This window comes from Biomphalaria glabrata, chromosome 3 (assembly GCF_947242115.1).
Source record: "Biomphalaria glabrata chromosome 3, xgBioGlab47.1, whole genome shotgun sequence".
Lineage (NCBI taxonomy): Eukaryota > Metazoa > Mollusca > Gastropoda > Planorbidae > Biomphalaria > Biomphalaria glabrata.
In genome coordinates, this window is record NC_074713.1 from 34,519,848 (window position 1) to 34,541,412 (window position 21,565).

A 21,565-nucleotide genomic window follows, 5' to 3' on the forward strand; every position below is an offset into this window, starting at 1 on the left:
AATGTCTCAGTAGTATCATTAATTTGGCCTGGAAATCCAATGTATTGTTGGTACTGCACCTGGTATTAACTTCAATTTTTTTTTTAAATCCCATTTCCACAGCAATGAAGTTGCTGAAACAGCTTCTCTCAAAATGGTTTGAGCACAAACAGGAATTAGCTAATGCCTTTGTAAAATATTTGCTCTTCAGGCGAATAAATTTTCCCTTTAAAACTTCATCTCTTGGAAACAAATGAAAAGAGACACTAATTTCTGTATCAGCATACTTGCTGATTTTATCTTTGTGATTGGAACTACTGCAACAAGCTGAAGAACAATATTTAATTTTCTTCAAGTAGAAATAGAGGTTTATAAACAATGACCGATTATAAATCAACGTGGAGACTAGATCTAGCTGTGAAGCGTAACAATAAATGCGATCCGATAGGTCTAGATCTAGACTAGAGAGTTTATCGGTTATATAGGTCTAGATCTATATTTAGCCAGCACCTTCGTGACGTCACGTTTTTAAAAACTAAAAACATCTCGCAGAACCCCGTTTTTTGGGGGGCGTGGAGAATTTTCTGTCTAATTTATTAAATATAAAATTTTCCGAGCATTTAAATAAAAAATGATATAATGTTTACTATTACAACTTTTTACGCAGAATTTAAATATGTCAATAACTAAAATTTGAAAAACTATCGGAGTTTCCCTTTAACTTACTACTATCAAATTGTATAATGCAATAGTATATAGATAACAATGAAGCAGGCCTTGTGTGTGTTCCATAAGACTACCCATCTTAATATAGAATATAACCTATCTTGATGTGAAGAAAACAAAAATCCCTCATTTGTAGTGTCCCAGACCAATTTTATTATTTTTTTTAAATAAATAAATAAACAGGTGTTGTAGAGTCTCGATTGGATAATGGATTACTGAAGTCTAATCGTAAACAAAGTGGAGGCCCTAAAAAGGGCCGTTGTGTTGGGTGAAAAGGGCGTTTTATTCATTTATTTGCTGGTGGTGTACTTGGTGACGGCCTTGGTACCCTCACTGATTACAGCTTTAAAAAGAAGCATGTGCTAATATATTAATATTGCGTCATTGTTTGTTGTTAATGTTTTGTGAGAAAATACTTCAAAGGATGCTACGAAAAAATGATATTCTTCAATGTCTACTCATGGTCTAGGCCTACTTATCAACGCAAAGTCTGTTTATTAAATGTCTATAGTATGTTATTTATTTAGCCGTGACAACAGAACACAAGCTGTTTCTATTATGCAGAGGATGACCGAATGGAAAATAATTAAAAAAAAAAAGGGTGGAGGCATTTAAATATGTTTTCATACAGATACAGTGGGGACTATTTATATTCTAATCGCTTGTAGACCCTACATTGTCAGATCTAGAACTGCATATATACTAGCATCCCCTTCTTCGTGATCAAAGATGAGCACATTACTCATATCATATGGACTCAAAGATCAATGCATATAGGCCTAAGCAATCCTTAGAATTTGAAGTCATTACCCGATCGCTCAATTTCGTCATTAAAAAAATGTCTGGTAAATATTATGAACTTTCCAAGGCTCGGTCACCAGGTACCATAATTGACGGCGGATATGAGCTTCATTGGCACTCTTTTTTACTTTAAAATAATTTTTTCTTTTACGCATGTCACTATTTTTGCATTGTAATTTCCGGTGTTGCTAATCGTTATGGTAAGAAAGTTAAGAATCTTAAAAACAATGCTAAATCATATCTAGATCTAGACGTCTATATCTAATTAATACTTATTTATTGTATGCTTCATCTAGATTCTAGATCTATTAAATCTATACTCTAGGTAAAATTCTACTTTTACAAGACTAAACTTAAGACATAAAAAAAAGTAGTCAGTACTGCTATTTCAGATTCTCAATTCTGTAATTGGTAATACTGTACTGTAGTTGAGACTGTAGTAGTAGTACTGTATAAAAAAAAAGTGTATTCACTGATTCAGTTAATTCAGCAGTATAATTTATTGTCGCTATAACTATAATGAGTATTCAGACTAACTAACACAAAACAGTAACACAACAGCTAACAGTACTCACTGTGACTGTCTTTATCTTTATGTCTACACTCTACTCTAGATCTACTACCTCTCTAGTCCTCTCTAGTCTAGTCATAGTCTAAGTTGAAGTTCTAAGTAACTTCTCTAAAACTAAGTGTAGTAACTAAGTCTAACTCTAATTATTATTATCTTATTTAAACTTATTATGATCTAATTAAGACTTGACTAGAGTAGATCTAACAACTGACTAAGACTTACGACTCTAATTGAGTCTAAGTAAACTCCAAGACTCTTGACTCTAACTTGGACTTGACTGACTTGAAAAGTTGAGTCAAAAGTCTAAGACTAAGACCTAAGTTAGTAAGACTATATTATATTTATATTATAACTTCTCTAAGACTAAGCCTAAGTCTAACTCTAATTATCTTATTATGATCTAATTAAGACTAGAGTAGATCTAACTGACTAAGACTTAAGACTCAGTCTAATTGAGTCTAAGTAAACTCCAAGCCAAGAGTCTTGACTCTAACTTGGACTTGACTGACTTGAAAAGTTGAGTCAAAAGTCTAAGACTAAGACCTAAGTTAGTAAGACTATATTATATAGTATATAGAGTATACTGTATAGTCTATAGACTAAGGTCTAAGAGACTAAGACTCTCTTACTAAAAGTAGTCAAAGTCCCCACTAAGTGACTAAGTTAAACTTATTCTAGTGACTTATAAAATTAGTCTAGACTCTAGACTGTCAGTCTAAGTTGTAAGACTGTACTTGAGTACTCTATCGATTCTATACTCTATTATCTCTAAGTAAAAAAGTATAGAAATATACTATATAGTGTAGTCCTGTAGTCTTAGTCTACTATGTCTATATCTTCTTCTTATATAATACAGACGTTACTAGGTACTTTGACAAAAAATTCAAAATAAATATATATGAACAGAAGCTATTTAGTTATGTAGAGCTTGCTGAGAGGGTTACAATGATACCACATTTATCTTTCTATGTTATATAGGAGCAAAGTTATGCTGTTTTATGTGTAGAAAAATGGACTATAGAAAATGTCCAAAAAGCTGTGATCGAAAAAATGAATTTTCGTCTTTATCTCATCATAACTTTATAACCATAATAGATAAAAGCTTGAAATTTGGAACACAGCTACCACATTATATGATTTTGAATTTGAATGTTTCATCTCACATGTAGCTAACATTCATTCACAGCTAATCCAATAGTTTGAAAATAGACTTCGATCCTTTTTCTAGAATGCCGTTTGGTAGAAAATTCCTCAGCTTTATAATATTTATAAATATAATGTAAAATAACACCTTGATAGCATTCTCTCCACTAGGTTGATCAAAGATAAGCTGTTAAACAATGCATAAATCATTTATACTTCATATTATCCACAAGAATTACTAATGTCTGGCGCCACATGTCGCTGCATCATGGAGTGACTTCATTTAACATCGTCAGGATGGACCCAAACTTGCCTTAATTAGCTGATTTCCTTTTATATTTTGTGTACCTAAATATAGAAAAAAAATATTTCTAACACTACTCTATAATAAAAATATTGATTGTGATACTATAGTCATAGATTGTTATGGTAGTTATAATTTTTCCACGTACCCATTTCGAAAAATAGCCTAATTTGACATCATTTATAGCATGTTGGGGGACGTTTTTTTAATTTTGGAGGACAAAATTTCATAAAAAAATAATGGAATAACAAACTTTAAGCATAAATCTAGGTCTAAATTCAATAAAAAAATTCCAAGCTTGCTTAAAAATTATATTAAATGCAAAATCATTCTTACCTATGACTTTACTGTAAATTTTCTAAATAAATACGACTTTCATTTGTTGACAATGTGGTATCATTGAAAAGCTTAGGAATCCTCCTTTAAGATTAGCATGAGGGTTTTTAAAACATGAAGCAAATGTAAAAACAACAATCAATCAACTAACACCATGGTTTTGGAAGTCTAGCCATGGTGTTTCAAAACTATATAGCAGCTAGTCTAGCAGTTTATAGGTCAGTGGAGTAGGGATGTCAAAGTACCTAACGTTACTTCAAAAAAGAAGATGATTACGTCCTACGCGTCATGCATTTAGTCATGCATATTAACCAATGACTTAAATTCTGCCAAGTCACTGGTTTTCCTGGCTAGCTCAGGCAACCCATTCCATGCTCTAATAGCACTAGGGAAGAAGGAGTATTTGTACAAATTTGTCCTAGCATATGGGACGAGGAATGTGCCTTTATCTTTGTGTCTTTCAGAGTATTTTATTAAATTTTGTTTTTGTATTTGAAGATTATGGTTCAGTGTTTTATGTATTATTGCTACTTTACTTTTGAGCCTTCTGTCCTGAAGGCTTTCTAAATTTAGTGATTTTACTTAAGGTGTTACTCTAGTCAAATGTGAATATTCGTTTGTTATGAATCGCACTGCTCTATTTTGTGTCTGTTCTAGTTTCTTAATGTTTTCTTGAGTTGAGGGGTCCCAAACAGAGGATGCATATTCTATTATTGGCCTAACCAAGGTTAAATAACATTTTAGTTTTATGTTCTTATTTGATTTATAGAAATTTCTTTTAATAAATCCTAATGCTTTGTTTGATTTTTTTTGTTGTTTCATCAATATGTGGATTCCATGACAGTTTTTCATTTATTATAACACCTAGGTATTTTGCGTTTTTAGTCTGTGTTACTGGTTTGCCATGAATAAGATAAGTGGAATTAATTTGTTTTAGTTTTTTAGTTACTCTTAACAACTGACATTTTTCTGGGTGGAAAGACATGCTCCAATTTGATTCCCATTTATGTAATTCATCTAATTCTCTTTTTTAAATATCTGTGTCTTGTGTTGTTTTTATTGTTCTATATATTATGCAATCGTCTGCAAATAATCTGACTTTTTTTCCTGAAGTAATGCAATTTGGTAAATCATTTATGTAAATTAAAAATAGTAGTGGACCCAAGACTGTTCCTTGAGGTACACCTGAGTTTACTGTTATCGGTGTTGATTTAGAGCCATTTATTATTACAGTTTGTTCTCTCCCTATCAGAAAGTCTTTAATCCACTGATGCAGTGGACCATTAATGCCGAAATATTTTAATTTTTTAAGCAAACTATGGTGGTGAACTTTGTCAAAAGCCTTAGAAAAATCTAGTAAGATAGCATCTATTTGTTCACTATTATCTAAACCTTTTGAAAAATCATCAATTAGTCCTATTAGTTGTGTTTCACATGATCTATATTTCCTAAAGCCATGTTGGTATGGTGTGAGGACATTATGTTTGTCTAAGTGGTTTATGATCTTGCTACATATTATGTGTTCTAGGATTTTACATGTGATGCTGGTAAGTGATACTGGTCTGTAGTTTCCTGGGTCAGATTTTTCTCCTTTTTTAAATAGGGGAGTGACATTAGCTTCTTTCCAGTCCTTTGGTACTCTGCCCTGGTTAAGTGAAGCCTGAAAGAGTATTTTGAACACTGGGGCTAGCTCATTACTTAGTTCTTTGAGTAATCTAGCTGGAATACCATCAGGTCCAGAATCTTTATTTGGTTTGGTGTTGGCTAATAGTTTTTGAATTCCATTTTCTTGTACTACTATATCTTCTATGTTGTCTACTTGGTTCAAATTCAGTAATATGTCTTTGTCTCCTGGGGCTGAGAATGCTGATGCAAAGTATTTGTTTAGAATGTTTGCTTTAGTTTCATTATCATTATGTATTATGTTATGTTCATCTTTTAATGGTGCTACGCCTGTTGTTTCCATTTTCTTAGACTTAATGTATGACCATAGGTTTTTGTTGTTATCTTTAGATATTACATTGTTTATGTATTCACTCTGCAGCTGTCTGCTTACTTTTTGGGTTAAGTGTTTAATTTTTATATACTTTTTGTAAACTCTTTCTGCATTAGTTTCTTTAAATTTTCTATATAGGTTTTCCTTCTGTTTACAAAGCTTCTTTAGTCTATTATTAAACCAGCATTTATTTATTTTGTTTGATGTGTATTTAGTTGGTATATGATTTTCTATAATGCTTTTAAGATGGTTTTTAATGAAATTCCAGAGGTCATCGACTGGTTGGTTAATGTCTTTTTCTAATAAGAATGTTTGTTGAAAGTTTAATGCAGCTTGGTGTAGTTGTGTTAGGTTACATTTATTCCAGAGTAAGATTTTTCTTTTGGGTTTTGTATTGGCTACTGTTTTTATCTGACTGTGTATTTTTATGATCTCATGGTCTGATAGACCAGGGATAATATCATAATCAACTACTAATCCAGGTCTGTTGGTTAAGAAGAGATCTAATGTGTTGTTTAATCTAGTTGGCTTTTTAATGATTTGATCTAAACTTAGGTTGTGTAAAGTTTCTATAAAAAGTTCATTTATGTCCTTAAGGTTTTGGTGTTTATCTATGGTTAGTGTTTTCCAATTTATATCAGGTAGGTTGAAATCACCCATAATCCAAAAAACTGCATTTTTGTCTCTTTAAGTGTAGTAATCTGATTACATAGTTCCTGCATGTATTCTAAACTAGAATTTGGTGGTCTGTAAATGCTGCCTATTAGGGATGTTGAGGTGGTATTAATTTTACAAAATGTTGATTCTATATTTTTTGAGTTAGGTAAGGTAATTTCTTCTGCTATAAGAGTGTTTTTTATTGCTAAAAGAACTCCATGATTATCAGCCCTATCTTTTCTAAAAATTTCATAATTACTATTGAAAATTTCTGCATTATAAATTTCAGGATGTAGCCAAGTTTCTGTGCCTGCAATTATGTCTGGTTTCTCACATTCTAATAAAATTTCTAAGTCTGCTGTTTTGTTCCTAATGCTTTGAAAATTTATTACTAAGGTTTTAAGGTATTTTGGTGTTACTTCTTTAGTAGGTTTGTTTAGTGAGGCTGTTGTATTAATTTTAGTAGATTTAGGTTTAACAGGAGTGGATCTGGCTAGTGGTTGGTGAGTTTGGTTTGGGATGGTGTTTAGGATGTTGTATGGGTTAGAAGTGTCTGCATCAAAGGAATCAAACAGTCCTGATGTAAACTGAGGTAACCCACTCGGTACACAATGCCATGATGCATCTTTGTTGCCTAAGGCATAATACACAGGTGTATTCCTATGGAGACATGATGCATGGTACCATTCATCGCAGGTGTCACATTGAATGGCTTTCTGTTTCATGGTGCATACTTTTTTGCAGATGCTGCATCTATCTTTAGATCTAGGCCCTGGATTTGACTCTACATCTCCTGCTATTAATATTAACAGTGATAGGTATTTATTTCTGCTGTGTCTGATTGAGAACTTCCATTTGTGATGGGTAATCTTCTTTAGTGTTATGGATGTGTATGTTAGGTTATTTTTTAAGTTGCTTTGATCTAAAGTGTGATGATTGATTATGACTCTTTAAGTTTAGTGTTGACTAAGGTAGATCTGGTTCTGTGTTCAGCTAGTGTGTATTTAGTAATTATTAGGATTAATTATTCTGGATATAGATCTAGAATCATCTAGAATCTAGATCTATACTATCTTAAATCTATAGTCTGTCTATAGTATACAGTACATATCTAGGAGATCTAACAGAGACCATCCTGGACTGTCAGAGTAGATCTAGATTCTAGATTATTCTAGATCTAGATTCTAGTTCTATATCATTTATGATTTATCATATATAGATCTAGTATTATAGTGACTAAGACTGAGTCTAGATCTGTATATTATGTCAATTATCATGGAATTATGTCTATATCATGAGAATATTAGTCTAGAATCTAGATCATTAAAATTATTATGGAGAGATACCTGGTCTGGAAACCATTGTGCAGACTACATTTATGTAATTCTGGATATAGATCTAGAATCATCTAGAATCTAGATCTATACTATCTTAAATCTATAGTCATTTCTGTCAAATTAACAGGCTAAGATCCTTAATGGTTAGTCCTAGGAAAAAACTTGTCATCTATTCTCTATGCATAGTTACAATAAAATTATAAAATATGATGTTGAAGAGGGTCAGGTCAGAAGTCCCACTGACATTAATGAACACCATTCACTGCTTTGTAACTAAACAAACTCTCAGTATGCAAATATTTACTAACAAACACTTCATATCAAGTTTCATAGTTATTGTATTTAAAAAAATGTTATGTTCAATTTCCTTTTTTTTTTTATATTAATTTCTTTTTACACCAACTCAAGACAGACAGGTCAGTGTTACTTTCTCACTCTTAATTGCTTCCTTTTCTGTTTATAACTGCCACAACCAGGTCATTAGACACACAAGTTTTACGTATACTGTAGCCTAATGAAAAAAAATGGAAAAACTGCATGACCCAGTGACCATGTGTCTAGCCCCCCTCACTCCACTCTTGTGTCCTAAATTTAGTACCTGATGGATCAATAAATGTCCATCCTGCTAGGTTCTTTTTTTTTTTTTTGGTACTGATTTTATGAAACCATGCTTAGTATGTACCTGATTGATCAGTAATTAGGGCACCAAGGAGAAACAGAATTAAGAAAGAGGGAGAGCATAGTTTTGCCTATCACTGTGTTTGTTTGTTATTTATAAGCTTACCTTTTGCTTTAATAGCCTATCTCTATTGATTTCCTTTATCTTTTTAAAATTTGTAGCGCATTAGTGATTTGTGGCAAAGTAGCAATAAATCAGTGTAAAATAAAATGTAGCACAGCCTCACAATTCACAACAGCTCAAATGCGTTTTTCATGTCATTGATAGTAATAAAGAAATATTAGTGAACACCTCCTATTTGCAAATTGCTAAGACATGTTTGTGTTTTAGTGCCTATTTAGAAGCATTTAAATAGGTCATGTTTACTTACTTAATTACAGCCTGTCACCCCTATTGGAGTATGGGCTGTCAACAAAAGATCTCCATAGTCCCCTGTCCTGGGCCATCCTTTCCATCTTGTTCCAGGTGTAACCAAACTTTAATGTCTGCACCTCTATTTTTCGTTGTCAGGTGCTTCTAGGGCGCCCTCTTTCTCTTGCCTTGTGGGTTCCACTTAATGTCCTCCTTGTGATGTTTGGCGATTTGCGCAAATGAGCTCAATCCAGTCCCCATCTTCTCTTTCTGATTTCTTCTTCTACTGGAGTTTGGTTGGTTCTTTTCAAGAGGTCATCTGTTAATGAAATTTTGCACATTCCTAATGGCAGTTTTAGTTGGTTCTCCATCTCTCTGCTCCACAAAGCAAAACTGCCTTAACATATGAGACAAATCTTTGTTGTCAGGGAATTTCCTCTTGCCAACAAGATTTTCTTAAGCTGTATGAAGGTGACCCTGGCTTTTCTACTTCTTACCTTGACATCAGCATCTGTTCCACCTGTTTCATCTATGATGCTACCCAAGTAGGTGAAGGATTCTACTTTCTTCAAGGGACAGCCATTCAAAGTGATGGGTTCTGTGCTAGCTAACATATTTATTATCTTTGTCTTATCCTTGTTGATAACTAGCCCAGTTTTTTGTGATATTTTTGCCACTAAGTTAGTATTTTCCTGCATTTGGTGTTGGTTGTGGGAAAGAAGTGCATGTCATCCGCCAAGTCTAGATCCTTGAGCTGGTTCCATAATGTCCATTGTATTCTATTCCTGTGACTGTTGGTAGATGTTTTCATGATGCAATCAATAACAAGGAGGAAGAGAAATGGTGACAACAAACAGACTTGTCTGACCCCTGTTTGCACTGGGTCATGTTTAGCTGATACCTAAATTTTCTTTAAAAAAAAATTTTAACCCCTGACTTATCCACCTTCTGTCCGCAAAAAAAAAATGTGACATCATTATACCAGTGCACTTTGAGCTTAAGTAAAACCCTTATTTTTCAGAGTAAACGAAACTAAAATGTGTCTAAGCTATAAAAAAAACTGTACTAAACTTGATTGAAGTTTCTGTGGCCAGTTGTGTACTATTCTTAATCTTCTCCTAGACACTTCTATTGATTCTTAGAAAACAAATGTCTTTTGCCATCAATAAAATACCAGTTTCCACTAGAATTTTTCTTTCTAAGATCTTTATTAGGATTTTGGCTCATAAACCATCCTTCAGTTTGGTCAGCTACCACCTTTAGAAAATATTTGCTTTAGTTGTGTTTGGTGGGACATATTGTTATCATTTTAACAATTCTTTACTTTATACTATTGTTTGTTTCTTTTTCTTCTAGGGTCAGCGTCAGTCTGGTGGTACTGGAGGTCAAGGAAACGATAAAGGAGATGACAAGGTATTATATATTTTATTCAGAAAAATTTTGTTTACATTTTTTAATTCAAGGTATCAAAACATGTACTTTCAAATTAATTTGAAAATAATTTCAAAATACATGCTTCTTGTACAGGATAAAAAGAGAAAGTATGAGCCTCCCGTACCTACACGCGTTGGTAAAAGAAAGAAGAAGTCCAAGGGACCTGATGCGGCTACAAAACTACCACAAGGTCTTTTTTTTTTTTTTTTTTTTGAAATGTTTTTACAGAATTCTGATAATTTTTTGCTTTTTTTTTTTATTGTTTTATTTTGATAAAAATAAAAAGACTTTTTTTTTTTTTAATGTAGTAACTCCCTATACAAGATGTCGTTTAAAGTTATTAAAATTAGAAAGAATCAAGGATTATCTTCTTATGGAAGAAGAGTTTATAAAAAATCAAGAAAGATTGAAGCCTCAAGAAGAGAAGCATGAAGTAAGTTATTCTTAGTTGTTCTAGTTTGAAGCTTCTATTATTCCCATCATGGGCTTTGAAGTTTGTGATTTAAAGTTTGTCTTTAATTTAAATTCCAATATTTTATGTATTCTTAATGTTTGTTTTAGGAAGAAAGAAGTAAGGTAGATGAACTTCGTGGTTCTCCCATGTCAGTTGGTAATCTGGAAGAAATCATTGATGACAATCATGCCATCGTCTCAACATCAGTTGGCAGTGAACACTATGTCAGTATTCTTTCATTTGTTGATAAAGATCAGTTAGAGCCAGGCTGTTCAGTCTTACTTAACCACAAGGTAACTTTTTTCTTGCTTAGCATATTTTTTTCTTTGCTCATAAAAGATAAAGTTTTGTACCAGCTCAAAACCAGTTTTTAAAAATTGAGTATAGCCAATCATGTTCATTTACCTCATTGTCTCTTGCATCATTGGAACACCACAAGTGATCCTATATTCTGTTTTTAGAGATCTACTTTGAGGTTGATGTTGTCATTCCAATGCTTCTTTAGTCAGCTTGCTCTTCCTTTTTTTTGCAAATCCTAGAAATTAACAATGGTCAGAAGGCCTACATAAGTTCTTATCATCATCATCAACTCCATTTCAGGCTCAAATCCTTTCTTGCAAAAGCCCTGGACAGAAACCCTGCTGTTTTTGCGTAGTGCATACATGTTAACGTACTGGTCGAAAATTTTTGGTTTCCCAGACCTGTCTAGATGGAGATCAACAAATCTGGGGCAACCAGCTACTATAGACCTTTTGATATTGACTTAATCCTGTGCACTCCCAGGGGAACATAAGGCTGCAATCATACCTCTCCACTGAACTCTGTTCTGAGCAGCTTTCTTCATCTGCTCCTATATTATTTGAGTATACCCAGCTTCACAGATGACTGACCTCTTCCAGGTTTGCTTGGGTCTGCCCACTTTCCTCTTTCCTTATGTATTCCAATCAAGCACCTGACTTGCAGCATTAATAGCTGGTTTTCGCAGTGTGTGTCCTTTCCAGCTCCATTATCCCTTTTTGATATCTTGGGCTATGGGCTTTAGTCTAGTTCTCTCACACAAATTGGCAGTAGTTATCTTTTCTGGCCACCTAATTCCTAATATCTGGTGTAGGCATATGTTAACAAACATCTGGAGCTTTTCCATATTTGTTTTATTGATATTGTTAAAGCTTTCCTCACTTTGTATTCAGTCCCAGTAAGTGATACCTATAACTTCCTTTAGCATCTCATTTTATTGTATCAAAACAAGGACATCTTTTTTTTTTAAATTCTCAAAGCTGATGTTATTGTTTTTTAAATAATAGCCAAAGAAAAAAAAAGAAAGTTTGTGTTTTCAACTCAAATTTAAAAGTCTAGAATATAAAAACTTGCTGTACTATCTGAACAAAATGATCTAAACTTACTGACAAAATATTGCTAGGCTGAAAAGTTACTAAAAAAATATTATATTTTGCAACATTAATATTTATTATTTAACTTTTATTTGTTCTCTAATGCTTTATTGAAAGAGGCATCTCTCAAGGAAATATATTATTGTTCTACCTAGGTCCATGCTGTGGTTGGTGTTTTGGGAGATGATACAGATCCTATGGTCACTGTCATGAAACTAGAAAAAGCTCCACAAGAAACATACGCAGATATTGGGGGTCTAGACAATCAAATTCAGGAAATCAAAGTAATTGTTCTATTAATAAAGTCAGTACACAATGTTCATATGTGTTTATTCTAGGGGTGCACTGAATAGTCGCTCCAGCTTCTGCCGAATATCCGGCATTTTTTCACTATCCAGCAATATTCAGCTCCAGCCGAAGTTAAGCAATCAACTACTGAGTACCGGCACCTATGTTTTTTTACAAAAAAAGCACTGTATATATATATAAATACCGGTATAAATATCTTAACATGGCTTCGCAGCTTTAGCAAACGAATGTATTAAAAATGCTTTAGAAAAACAAATTTGAAAGTTAATTTGAGTAAAACATGAAATGAATGAACTATAATTAGTATGTTATGTGTTAAAGTATAAAACTATCTTTCCGAAGAGAAGTTATATCATCTTACAGTTGAATGAGAGTTTTAGACCTAGGAATAGAAAGATGTGTAACATTACAGTATTGTCTAATGAAAGAATGTATGTCATGATTTCTAAATTCACAGATATAACAAAGTTATGTAAAAAATGCTTTAGAAACACAAATTTGAAGGTTAATTTTATTAAATAATGAAATCAATAGACTATATTTTGTATTTTCATGTGTCAAAGTAAAAAACTATATGCGCAAAGTGAAGTTCTTCAAGTAGATCTAGATCCTTTCGATCTTTTCTTATGTAAACATGATAAACATGGCCTAGATCAATGAAGTTATCATGATTTCATAGAGTTGGTCAATTTTTTTAAATTTTTTTTTTTTTTTTGAGGGTCTTAAGTTTGTTTTAGGGCTACAATACATACACTACGGACTAAGTTAGTACCCAAGGAATATTTATTCCAAGTTTTATCAAGATTGGTGAAACTGTTTTGATTTCTATTCAGCACATACATACATACATACATACATACATACATACATACATACATACGTACGTACGCACGCACGCACGCACGCACACACACACACACACACATACATACATACATATACATATATATATACATACACACATACATACACACACACATACATACACACACACATACATACATACATACATACATACATACGCCTTACATTCTACTTTATAGTATATATATATATATACACACAATTTATTTTTCTTCTTGTGTTTCCTTATTAACACAATAGGACAGTACACATTGTTTTGTTTAATGATACATCTATGAACAATCTTTCAAAGGAATCTGTAGAACTGCCATTAACACATCCTGAATATTATGAAGAAATGGGAATCAAGCCACCTAAAGGTGTCATTTTATACGGACCACCTGGCACTGGTGAGATACAAATTCATATTTCTAAAGTCATTATTCCTATAGAATATACCAGCAGTAGATAAAATTTTATACAATGATCACTTAATTCTTTCCTTGAATAATTGTTTTTCTTTTATTAGGCAAAACTCTCCTTGCTAAAGCAGTTGCAAATCAGACATCTGCAACATTTTTACGTGTTGTTGGATCTGAACTCATTCAAAAATATCTTGTAAGTATGTATGATTCATTTTCAAGATTTATAATTATATAATGATTACAATGAGTATTTTGTTGTTGTAATGATTTATATTAAGCATATTAATGTATTTACAGGGTGATGGTCCAAAGTTAGTACGTGAGCTATTTAGGGTTGCTGAAGAGCATGCACCATCAATAGTTTTTATAGATGAGATAGATGCAGTAGGAACAAAGAGGTCAGTACTTCATCCAACAAGCCATAATTTTTAAATTTTAGATCTAGTAACTTAAATCAAAATGTCCATTTTGTCCAACACATTTCTCTTGGGCCCACACCAGAAGTAGACCTTTATAAATCCCAATGAAAGGTAGATAACTAGGCAATAGGACGAAATAAATTGAACTCTTTTGCTATATAAATGGATTTCTTTATGTAACTGTCAAAAATTCTTTGTTTTTTTCAATTGTGTGTTAAATGCTTGTGTAAATCTTCAATGTTCATTTTGATTGTCCACAGTTATTTATGTTACTTGCTATTTCAAGCTTTTAACATCTAATTTGGTTTAGTTCTCAAGTGTTCTAGTATCAGTATTTTTTAACATGACATTTTGTAGCATAATTATTTAGAAACATTTTCTTTACTTGTTCTCTACTCATTTATTCACCACCAAGCATAAAAATATATTATTTTGTGTTAATATGTAATATTCCTTTAATAATATAATTTTTAATTGCTAGTATTTATTAAAATACAACTTTTAAACAAAATTGTAATTCCTAGATATGAGTCTAATTCAGGAGGTGAAAGAGAAATTCAAAGAACTATGTTGGAATTGTTGAATCAGTTGGATGGTTTCGACTCCAGGGGAGATGTTAAAGTAAGTGTGATCTATGTTATTTAAAAACTAAATTCTGATTTTTTTTATAACATGAAATCTTTTGTCCTTGTACTACATTGAGTTTGCTTAGTCCAAATCTGAAGTCAGAATAGATGTACCATAACGTGAGGAAACCTTGTTATATTTAAGTTAGCCTAAATGTAAAAATTCATTGAAAACCATTTAATAATTTCATACAGAACAAGTTATACAAGTTAGCTACATCTGTAAGCTTTCATGCTAACTTTAAATTTCAAAAAGTCTTTTTAATTCTTTATTTTTTACCTCATGCACAAGGCTCGTAGTAATGTCAAAAGTCTTTCATACTTTAGTGTTTTTAAGCAGTCATATTTTTCTGTTGCAAAAACCAGCATTTATCCTGACATTGTGGGATTATAAGTGACCTGATTTAAATGCAGCAAGTTATTCAGATACTTCTATGATGTTATGTCTAGTAGTTAGGCATATTTTTCTTTTAATCTGTTCCTAAAGATGTTCTGCTCTTCCAGCATAAATCTATCCCAAGTTGCAAGGTTTAACCTGAGTTTTCTATAAGTTGAACTACTGAAATTCATTTCATGACAGTGCTATTTCAAAATTTTGTGTCCGAGTTTATCATTAACTCATTAGCTACTAAGCCCATACCTAAGCAGCATCTCTCTAAATACTAAGCAAAGGGAGGTAACTCCAAAACATCAATATACTGACTTTACAAAATATATTTTAAAACATAAAACAACATCTATCAATAACAAAAAATACTTCTAAAAAAAGAGAAATGGATGATCTTTAAAATGATGTATAACTTGAATAGGTTTTACAAGATTAAAACAATAAAAACAACAGGTAAAGACGAAAATTTGTTCGACTGCCTGATTTTTTGAAGACTGATGGACCCCCCCCCCCCCCCCAATCAGATCTGTAATTTTTGGTAATATTTAAATTTTACCCAAAGACCAGTAATGTTTTTAAGTAGGAATTTAGTAGGCCTATACAATAAACATTATGCTTATATATAAAATCTGTATATGACTTGAGTATTTACTGACTTTCACTGGGTACGCGTGAGGCCCTTAGTTGCCTGAACATGGCATCATGTTGATGTGGTTCTGCATGTGTCTCAGATTTCATGACTTCTAGCATAACAAAGTAAAAGTAATCAAACCATTGTCCAAACCAACGTTGTGTACGCCCCCAACTAGATCTATTTCATCTAAAGTTTTCATGTGGTAAATAAAAACTGTTCAAAATATCAGTCAAAGATGTTGAAGATTCATTGACGCTAGATCCAGAATAGTCTAGATCTAGGCTAGATGATCGATCTAATATTTACTTCACTCTCTCTCTGAATCAGACTAGATCTAAGTCTAAATGTAGCGCTAAATTCTAATGATCAATGTCCTGATCAATATCAAGTTCATTATTAGCTGTATTTAGTGTATTATTTGCGATAACGGGTCTAAAAATTGAAAGGTCATTGAGAAAATGGCCTGTGCAGCTAAGAAAAATCGAAAAAAAAAATCAACAAACTTCGAAGGCCCATAGAAACTGAAGCGAAAGACGTAAAAACATCCGTTTTTTTTTTTAACGAAACGATCTATATTTCTACTTTTTTAAAAACCCAGCCAGCTCAAAATAACACCACGCGTCGCGCAGGAAAACGAGAGCTACGCAAGTCACGCTGTATGTGTGCTGTGGCGGGCGCATTAGTACTGAGGGGGGAAGGGCGCATTAGTAGCTAATGAGTTAAGGGATGGAAGTGGATCAACCATTGATTTGTATTGCACATTGTATATAGTTCGTCCACCATGGTTCGATGATGACCACTTTGTGATCCAGGGGGCTGAGAGCTTTGCACTGGGGTTCTATGCCTCCTCATGTGGCTGGTGAGACCTATGTGAGCCCGGAATGTTCGGCTGCACACTGGGCAGGTTATTCCAGCTGGAGCCTTGCTTTTCTTCTCTGGCGTTTTTCTTCTGCTAGTGTTGTTCTCTTTTCTTCAGCAGCGACACCATGATGCTCTGTCATGTGCCTCTATCTCCCAGGTGGCTGGGTCTATGCTGAACGCCTTGAGAAGCTTTGAGGGTGTTCCTGAAGCGCTTTCTTTGACCACCTTGCGAGTGCTTTCCTTCGCTTAGTTGACCATACAAGAGTCGTTTAGGGATGCCGTGGTCTTCCATTCTGCAGACATGTCCTGCCCATCGCAGCTGGGACTGCATCAGGATTGTATGGATGCTTTGCAGACCCGCTCTTTGAAGGACTTCAGTATCTGGTATTTTTTCTTGCCATTTGTCATTCAGAATTTTTCTTAGACATGTCATGTAGAAGTGATTCAGTTTCTTTTCAGTTTTCTGTACACTGTCTACGTTTCTGAGGCATAGAGCAATGTAGGGAGGATGACAGCTGATAGATCCCTAGCTTTGTATTTGTGGTTATACCACGTCTCTTCCAGACATTTTTAGACAGTCTGCCATAGGATGCACTGGCAGGTCGATTTCACTATCAATTTTTCCGTTTCTAGAGAGTGTGCTGCCAAGAAATGTGAATCTGTCCACTGCGTTGATATCATGTCCATTTATCTTGATGCTTGGATCCGAGTAGGCGTTCCCAGGAGCAGGCAAATATAAGACTTCAGTCTTATTTGTGTTAATGGTAAGGCCAAAGTCTGAGCATGCTCTTGAGAAGTCACTGACAATGCTCTGCAGATCTTTTTCAGAGCAGGCATTTAGGGCACAGTCGTCAGCAAATAGCAAGTCCCTGATTACTGCTGAATTTGTTTTTGATTTTGTTTTGAGCCGCCGCGGGTTGAATAGGCCACCATCAAATCTGTATGTTGTATTTATCCTGATGTTTTCTATATATTTGAATGCATCTGTCAGCATAGCAGAGAACATGAAACTGAACAGTGTAGGTGCTAGGACACAGCCTTGTTTTACCCTGTTTGATACTTCGAAGGGCTCTGATGGTTCTCCACTTTCTTGGGCACAAGCGTTCATGCCATTATGAAATAGTCTCACCATGGTTATGAATTTTCGTGGACAGCCATGCTTTGACATAATCTTCCAGAGTCCTTCTCTGCTAACAGTGTTGAATGCCTTTGTTAGGTCGACATATATTGAGAAGAGGTCAGGATTTTGTTCTTGGCATTTTTCCTGGAGCTGCCTTGCCGCAAAGGTGATGTCAATGGTACCACACTCTTTTCTGAAGCCGCACTGGCTTTCTGGTAGTAGACCATGTTGTATGTGTTGCATGCGCCGAATTAGTAGGATGCGTGCAAGGATTTTCACAGCAATAGAGAGAAGAGATATTCCTCTGTGGTTGTCTCAGATTTGGAGGTTTCCTTTTCGCTTGTATAAATGGACAATTGTGGTATCTTTAAAGTCTTATGGTACTGACTCTTGTTCCCACGTAATTAAGAACAGCTCATCAACAAATCTTTCAATCAGGGTTAATCCACCTTTTTTGTAGACTTCTGCGGGAATGGAGTCAGCTCCTGGGGCTTTTTTCGCTTGCGAGCTGTTGAATGGCAAGATCAGTTTCCTTTAGCGTAGGGAGGTCATCCATTTTTTCATTTATTGGTACTTGCTGTAGCCTGTCTATGGCTGCTTCATTTATAATGAAAGGTGTATTGAGAAACTTTTCGAAGTGCTTGGCCCAGCGTTTTAGGATTTCTTCCTTATCTGTCAATAGGATTGTCCCTTTGTTTATGGCATGGAAGAAGTTCTTCATGTCGTGCTTGTCAGCAAATTCCTGTATTGTTTCCACTTTCTTGCTTAGCCAGGTATCTTGCATTTGGCACAACTGTTTTTGTTGGAGTTTATGGGGTATCTAGGAGGGATAGCGCCTCTAGTGGACAGGCAGTCGTACGCTCTTTTTGAGGGTAGCTTGGCTCACTCTTGGTTCACACTCGGTCCCCAACTCTTACCTGTGGCTCCCAGAAGCTGTAGCATGTGCAGCGGCCACACCCCGGAAACGGCTTTGACTGGCCGGCTAAACCAGGTAGAGGGTATCTGACGTGTCCATGGCACTCATTACACTGAGGTTCTGTCAAACCTAGCATGTGAAGTCTGGACTTGGCGGCCTGTGCATAACATCACAAAACTAGATGAATCGGACAGAAAGGCAGCGCAGTGCTGTGGAGCACTCAAGAGCAGGACAAGACACACAGAAAGTCTCTGGTCATCCACTGCACCCAAACTTGTCCCCGGACGTCTTGACCAAATCTTGCTTTCGGAAAAGGATGGGCTTTAGGACGAGAGTGAGGTTGACGTGTTGCGCGAATCCTCCTGCACATTGTACTGACCTATTAAGGGTGGATTTTTGTTTTCATCATGACTGTTTCGTAGACTAAAGAAACACATGATTCATTTACCCTAAATTTTATGTTAGCACAATTTTTTTAAGTTACTGGTATGTTCTGAGCACTTGATCATTTCAAAATTAACTCCAGAGGAACTTGGTTCTCTTTCATTTTAATCACATGAAGCCAATAGAAGTTTGTTTTTTTTCCTGTTACCATTCTATCATAATCTGTGTTGATGAATAGAATAGCCTTCATGCATTGGTTTTCATTGAACATCAGCATTGAAGTTGTTTATTTATTTTATTATTTTAATTGATAATATTCTGGATGTAATTCTTTATATTGTGGATTTACAAGCACCAGTCTTAAAATAAAACTTTTTGAATGGAAATTTCTGAAACGTTAACATCATACAAATATTCCCAATTATTTATTTCACTGCTTCAAAAAACAAAAGAAACAAGTTAATAGGCAAATCTAATTCAGCCTAATAGATTTCTTTAGTTACGGTAGCTTACGATTTCAGTCGGAATTTATCTACACTAGATGTCTATAGTATTTTCCCCTTATATTTACTATAGTAATTTATTGGTTCTAGCTGAGCTGATCACTTGGAAACCTGTACCATTTTACTCCACCAAAGGACTATTTACAACATTACAGAAAGAGCCATTGCTTTCCAATGCATAGCATCCATTAAAATATTAATAAGAAATGATCCATTTTAATGGTTGAAACATGGTTTCATTGTTTGTGTTTTTATTCTAGGTTGTTATGGCAACCAACAGAATAGAAACCCTCGACCCTGCCCTCATCAGACCAGGCAGAATAGATAGAAAAATTGAGTTTCCTTTACCTGATGAAAAGACAAAACGCAGAATATTCACCATACACACTAGTCGAATGACCCTAGCAGATGATGTTACTATTGAAGATTATGTTATGTCAAAAGATGATCTCTCTGGTGCTGATATTAAGGTAAATTAAGCATTTGAATCAGAATGCTTTTCAGACTGATAAACTGCATTGTCATTTACAGTTCTTTTGTCAGTCTGTTGCTTTAATTTTTAAAACATCTCTTTAATTCTCATTAGGCTGAACTCCTTCTCTCTGTGATTATTTACCATGTTCTGATCAGGCTATGGTAACCTTCAATAACTTTTTTGTTTGTTATAAGAAAATTTGTATAAAGTGATTTGAGACTATGAAATTAAAAATGAAAATTGACCCACTGTTGACAAGTCACTTAGATCTAGATCTCAGAAATATTTTATGATGCAGAATTAATAAAAAATATTATTTTATATTTATCCATATTTTTTTATATCTTTATACATAAAAACTTTAAAAAACACATTCATTGGAAAAGTGTGATTTAAAAAAAAAAGAAAAGAGAAAATTTAAAGCACTTAACTTGAAGCACCTTGTACTTAGTTAAAACAAAAATAGTGAAAGGACAAAAATCCAGGGAAATATCCAATATTGAGATTTAAGCAATTAAAACATAACAGAGGGGAAAAAAAAGTTTTAAAACATCAACCATGACAGTGTCAGCCTGACAAAAAATGCCCAATTAAAATTGATTTAAGTGAGAACTTGTTTATTAATTTAAAATGCAAATATCTTCTATAAATTCCTCGTCCCATATGCTAGGACAAATTTGTACAAATACTCCTTCTTCCCTAGTGCTATTAGAGCATGGAATGGGTTGCCTGAGCTAGCCAGGAAAACCAGTGACTTGGCAGAATTTAAGTCATTGGTTAATATGCATGACTAAATGCATGACGCATAGGACGTAATCATCTTCTTTTTTGAAGTAACGTCTGTATTATATAAGATAAGAAGATAAATTCAATTTTGCAAATAATAGTCTGAAGAACCCAGAGTAAGTTTCTAATTGCTTTACTTGCAGGCAATCTGTACAGAAGCTGGCTTACTAGCATTGAGAGAAAGAAGAATGAAGGTCATGAATGAAGACTTCAAAAAAGCCAAAGAAAATGTTTTGTATCGCAAGAATGAAGGCACTCCAGAAGGATTATATTTATAAATGTCATGTGCTGTTTTTTTTTAAAGGCATTTGTCAGTGCTTGATCTTTGGACAAAAAAGATTCATTTCAACTGACTTTTTTCTTTCAATAATTTTAAATAAATTGACATCTTTCTCAATGTGTTGAATAAGTTCTTATAAAAACATATTACTTTGATTTTCATAGAAATTTTTTGTTTAAAGTAGGTGATAAAAATTATAATCTTTTAACAATGATTATTAACTGTTTCGACTAATGGTGGATACTACTGCAAGTGAAAATTAAAGAGGCTATCAGATTTGATGTCATCAATTAGGAAGTTGAATAATGTCATTTGATACAAGCTTGTTCAAGTTATTTACATTTTATTGTGGATTACCTTCCCATCTTATATTTGTGTACCTTGAGAAAAAAAATGTAAATTGTTATTGGTGGAAATGAAATGCAAAAGTAACAGCA

At 33.8% G+C, this 21,565-nt stretch overlaps 1 protein-coding gene across 1 annotated transcript; it reads left to right on the plus strand.

Annotated features, from left to right (window-relative positions):
* The first annotated feature begins 1,610 nt into the window (after positions 1 to 1,610).
* LOC106079427 (26S proteasome regulatory subunit 4) lies at positions 1,611 to 21,241 on the plus strand. Its single transcript, XM_056024671.1, has 12 exons — positions 1,611 to 1,706; positions 10,237 to 10,293; positions 10,408 to 10,504; positions 10,623 to 10,747; positions 10,876 to 11,061; positions 12,315 to 12,443; positions 13,625 to 13,721; positions 13,841 to 13,929; positions 14,034 to 14,134; positions 14,680 to 14,776; positions 19,848 to 20,057; positions 20,992 to 21,241. Exons 1-12 carry the CDS (start codon positions 1,704 to 1,706, stop codon positions 21,124 to 21,126), a joined length of 1,326 nt encoding a protein of 441 aa, XP_055880646.1. The 5' UTR covers positions 1,611 to 1,703; the 3' UTR covers positions 21,127 to 21,241.
* Positions 21,242 to 21,565: the final 324 nt, after the last annotated feature.

Coding starts and splice junctions, on each gene's coding strand:
- LOC106079427 (XM_056024671.1), top strand. Junction 11,062..12,314: donor CAGTCTTACTTAACCACAAG/GTAACTTTTTTC, acceptor TGTTCTACCTAG/GTCCATGCTGTGGTTGGTGT. Junction 13,930..14,033: donor AACTCATTCAAAAATATCTT/GTAAGTATGTAT, acceptor ATGTATTTACAG/GGTGATGGTCCAAAGTTAGT.